Source organism: Ciona intestinalis, unplaced genomic scaffold (assembly GCF_000224145.3).
Source record: "Ciona intestinalis unplaced genomic scaffold, KH HT000688.1, whole genome shotgun sequence".
Classification (NCBI taxonomy): domain Eukaryota; kingdom Metazoa; phylum Chordata; class Ascidiacea; order Phlebobranchia; family Cionidae; genus Ciona; species Ciona intestinalis.
Window position 1 is genome coordinate 1 of NW_004191009.1, and position 5,155 is coordinate 5,155.

Below are 5,155 nucleotides of genomic sequence, written 5' to 3' on the forward strand. Positions count from 1 at the left end.
TATTTCAGGACAGAAAACGACATTAATGACCTTCAGAACGTCGCTCAAGCGGAACAGGACCCACGTGACATAGATCCCGCTTCTGATAGGCTCAGGTCACAAATTATTGAACTACTTCTTCAACTAAGCGATGATGATCTCTCGGACGACACCATACGGCAGCCTGAATTTAGACAACGCCGCCACACGATGGGAGCATTTACCAGTATGCAGGGAAAGGCTTATCAGTCAACTTTGTTAAGAAACTTCTTCAATCTTATCCAACCTTCGTGAGTACTAATGTAACTGTATTCATACACCTTATGCTCACTGTCGAGTTATAACATGGGTGTCTTCTTATACACCAGACACACATGGTGTATTCATACACCTCATGCTCACTGTCGAGTTATAACATGGGTGTCTTCTTATACAGCAGACACACATGGTGTATTCATACACCTCATGCTCACTGTCGAGTTATAACATGGGTGTCTTCTTATACACCAGACACACATGGTGTATTATACACCTCATGCTCACTGTCGAGTTATAACATGTGTGTCTTCTTATACATCAAACACACATAATATATTCATACATTTCGTGCTTGATGCCGATCCTAAATCAATATTTAAAACAAGTTTATGATGCAACACCAATAAAAACTTTCTAGAGTAAATACGTCACGATTCTTTACGTCACAATTACTTTCAATTAAGGAAACAAATAATTTTACAATAAAACAGTTAATGTTTCAAAACATGACGTCATCAAAATTAATAATACCTTCATACCCTATGTTTGTGGCTATATAACAATTTTACTTTGACGGGTTTATTTTATTGCAACAGTCTGTTTAATTGAGATTTTATTATTCGCGGATGTGACAGCATTGTAATATGACGCACGAAACGACGCATCGGAGGTTTTAAACTAAGTTGTCAGTTTTTCTTCTTAGAAAAGTTTTTCTGTGTTATATATAGTTTTTTTCTGTTATCGTACCGTGGGGTAAGATGGGACATGCTATTTTCTTTTACCATCCGATGTAATAGTAAAAAACATTTACAAATTTATATAATCACAACTATCAAAGAGCGTTGTTAATTGTTAAAACACGATTAGGAAACATGGTATTTGTATCCCATCTTACCCCATAGAAATATTTGTAATCTGGGATTACAAAAAGATAGGTTTTTTAGTTTCGAAGTTGGGGAATTTGCTGGGTCTATAGTCATTAGGTTATCTACGGTAATTAGATTAGGTTACTTTAGGTCATATTAGCTTGCAGCTGGCAAATGCTGCTAAGCGGTCTTGTGTTAAATGACAAACCCGTTTGTATACAGCACACACACGTTTGTTTATTAAACCTTGGAATTTAAAGTAATCAAATATCGTTTAATCCTGTTCAAACAGGTTCGAAATTCTTAAATAGATTATTTCTAAAAATAACTCCCACGATGTAAATAACTGTCACATACAGCAGCGTATTTCAATTTGATTTAAATTTAACGCAGAAACAAAAAAGTTTACAAACTAAATAAAAGTAGCCTATAGAAAAGCGGAAAACTGTAAAACGACATTCGTTTCAATAGCATTTTTACATTCAATAAACAAAAAAACCGTTATATTCAATAAACAAAATAATTTGGTATACCATAGATTTAAACATTGTAAACGAATATAAATTATTTATACACGCGTGGTGGGACAGCGACAGCTGTTAATACGGAGTGTTCTGTTTCATACACCTCGTTCCCGCAAGTTACCACGTACATGTAACTTTGTTAGGGATTGTTTCTTTTGCATTTATTTACCACGCACAAAATATATTTTTATTATTATAATACTTTTTGTAACGTTTTTATAATAGTCGTATTTCCAAATAAAAACGTCTAAATAATATTCTTCATTTTTCAGGTCCAGCTCCCCAAAAAATTGCATGGACCAAGTCGTTGAAAATCCCGCGATTCCCCGCCACATGAAGTCGTCCTTCATCCAAAAGTGCTTTCTTTAAATTTCGGGGATCTTCGGAAAAACTTTGGATCCGAAACCTACCGAAACACGCTTCGCGCTTCGATTATTTGATTGTGATTTTATTTGAATGCCAGTAAATGTTACGACGCAAAAATCACAGTTTTATTGAAACGAAGCAATGAAAGGAAAACGTAATACAGAAAGTTAGAAAAATTCAATAAAAAATAAATAAATATATATATATATTTATAATATACATAAATGCCTATATATACATACACCTATTTATGAGTTCGGTGTACGAAAACATAGGTGTCTTATACTTGATAGTGAGCATGGGGTGTATAATCACGCATTACCAATTTAAAACTGAACAAGCCAGAGGTTATAGGTTCAAGATTGTCGCTGCTATACGCTGTGGACGTATGTGTCTTTGGGCAATACACTTAAATAGGCATTTGCTTTAACTCAGTGATTCCTTATTGGTTGTCTACATTGTCAATACATTAAAAAAAATAAGAAAACATCTCTTACAATTGTAACCCACAAAGTTACATACGTGCTGGTAACTTGTAAGCCAAGTGTCTGAAACAAAACACCAGTGTTGTAACAAATGTCGTTGCTTGGATAAAACAAGTTGCGTTTATTTATATTTTATTTTCGTCGCAGCTACAAATAAATAAATTATAAATACAAAGCGTGCAGGAACAAAAATACAGAACATATCAAAAATACGCACGATAAATAGGAAATAAAGGCGAAAATATTTTAGAGCAAAAGTACATTTGCGGAATATAAAAAAACTAATCAAAACTTTTGAAATAATAAAGTAAAAACGGATACGGGCAAGGTCGGCAGAAAATCGTCTGAAAAACGTATTGCCGATTTAGTGAGCGGTATCACATCGGGTAGAAAAGTCAAATTGCATTGATGCGCTAAATGGAGAAGAGTGTGCCATGAACTTTTACCACAGGGGGCGATATACACCCTTGATTTTCGTTGTCAGTTTAACCGAACAATTTTTGTTTCAGGAACGGCGTTCACACGTTTGCTTAGCCGTTAGTGTAGGGACGCCTCTTAAAACTGCAGAGGTAAAGCAGCGGTCGAAGTTGATTTGATTTCTTGTTTTCTTTCGACTTCTGCGGAAATAAAAATATTTAATTGCAAAGATCTTTACCAAAAAAAATCTGAATGATAATATTAAAATTTTTAAATAATGAATTAAAAATTCACACGTGGTTAGCGCGTCTGCCTTTAGCGCAGTATAAACGGGTTCGAGGCTTGACGCTGCTACCATTGCAGGCGTATATATCGTTGGACGAGACGTTTAACGCAAACCCTGACAATGTCTCGTTGTATGGCAGACAAAACTTCGGTCCTTAAAGATCACAAAACCAAAAAATATGGCTTCCACTTAGGAACAATATTTTCAGAGGAGACCAATACTGTGAAATAAGGGCCGCATGTTATGACCCCCGTGTTCCAGAAACGCGTATATTCTAATAAAAAATGTACTAAAGACAATTAGTATGGATGTTGGAGGTCAGGGTTCAAACTGACAAAAGAAATCGAAGATATGACAACATAGTTGCGTTCCAAATGTGGCAATGTTGCGTCAGAATTTTGTCTCAGTTTACTAGGCTCTGTGACGTCACAATTGCATTTATGACGTGGGAGGCAACGTTTACAGGTGCATCGGTATCAGGTTTTTCGTCAAACATATAAAAACATAACGCCCCCCTGGACGTATACAAGAAAAACATGTATTCTACCAAGCAACGATGAAAATATTTCTTCCGGCTCTCTGATTGGTCAATCCCTAGCGACGCCCGCCGTTGAAAAAATAAAAAATTCCATTTGGTCTGACTTACATATCTATTCGATATATTGCGCAACATATGATGCGTTGTTCGTTTCGTTACATTGAAAAATCTCTTTGTTGGGTATATATAGTACGGTGGGGAAGATGGGACACCTTTTCATTCTATTTTCTTGTCCCATTTGGTATTGAAAAAGAAACACAAAAGAATTATAAAACCGTAACCTCACACGTTCAATACACCGTTGTTAATTGTTTAAAACACGATCAGGATATTTGGATATTATGTGCTAAAGCTGTTCCGTCTTCCCCACTCTACTATACAACGAATATAACGTTTTTTTTAATTTTGGAAGAAAATGGAGTTTATGTTCAATAAATGCCGCTGGAAACAAAGGAATATCCACGCTGACCTGCGCTGAACAACCCTGGGTGTAGATGTTGCTTTGCATGTTCTTTTTACACTGGGGCGAGCTACGCTGTATAGTGTAAACGCCGTTTGAAAGAAAGAAACAAAGAAATTCTTATTAAACGTGGTTTAAAAATTAGATCCAAATTTGTTTCCTTAACGTCTTAAGTACTTACCCATTTAGTTGAGTTACAATTTGCACCATTTGTCGCGCTTGCTCTCTTTTTTTAGTTTGTTTTCGTTCAATAGCTTTTTGTTGGGTAAGCCAAGCCTCAGCTCCAAGATTTCTCACGCCGCGTTCGAGATTGTCAGAAGCCCGCAGAACCCGATTATCGGACTCGATGTTACCAGAGAGGCGTCGTAGAAGCCACATTACGCTTCTATCGGTATTGGTTTGTGGTGTGTCGGCTTGCATCGCCTCTCTGTGTTCAACCAAGTCTTCCAAAAGACTGAAAACGAATATTTAGATTAGTTTCTAACTAATGCATAACATTTGGTAAAATTGTTGGATTTTATATAGCTACTTAAACAGGTTTCGATTTTCGTATTTAGATTTATATTATGCCTTAAAGATATATTGTGATTTTTTTATTTAGTTCAATACAAAATAGCAAAATATTAAATTCAAAGTAAAAATTATTACAAAATCCTTTCTGGGAAAAAATATAAAATATTTAATTTTGAATACAACTTCATTTTAGTTGTAATTACTTTTACGTTTTGCTAAAATATTTTATAGACTAATTTAAGACTAAATCACTTACATTTCTACAAGTCTCTTTTCGTTGCTGTGTTGGGTGTGTGTTTTAGCATTACCTTTATGATGATGCCTAAAAAACATTACATTTTAAACTAAAATTTTTAATTAAAAAAAGGAATATAAATGGGTCATACTTATACGAACGAAATCGATTTATCAGAAGTGACCAGAAAGAAAAACGTTTTGGCATTCCATTTATCTCAATAAAAAC

The 5,155-nt window shown here is 35.0% G+C and overlaps 1 protein-coding gene across 1 annotated transcript; it reads right to left on the minus strand.

The window, feature by feature from the left end:
- Positions 1-2,595: 2,595 nt before the first annotated feature.
- LOC104265976 lies at positions 2,596-5,040 on the minus strand. Its single transcript, XM_009861195.3, has 3 exons — positions 4,949-5,040; positions 4,361-4,633; positions 2,596-3,095 (listed from the first exon to the last, which is right to left on the minus strand). The coding sequence occupies exons 1-3, from the start codon at positions 5,023-5,025 to the stop codon at positions 2,984-2,986; spliced, it is 462 nt and encodes a 153-aa protein (XP_009859497.2). The 5' UTR covers positions 5,026-5,040; the 3' UTR covers positions 2,596-2,983.
- Positions 5,041-5,155: the final 115 nt, after the last annotated feature.

What these genes read in the sequence shown, in the direction of transcription:
- LOC104265976 (XM_009861195.3), bottom strand. Translation starts at nt 5,025, where the DNA reads ATGTTTTTTAGGCATCATCATAAAGGTAATGCTAAAACACACACCCAA. An exon ending in GAAAAGAGACTTGTAGAAAT is followed by an intron (nt 4,634 to 4,948) that starts GTAAGTGATTTA and finishes ATTCGTTTTCAG; the next exon opens with TCTTTTGGAAGACTTGGTTG. An exon ending in ATTGTAACTCAACTAAATGG is followed by an intron (nt 3,096 to 4,360) that starts GTAAGTACTTAA and finishes TTATTTCCGCAG; the next exon opens with AAGTCGAAAGAAAACAAGAA.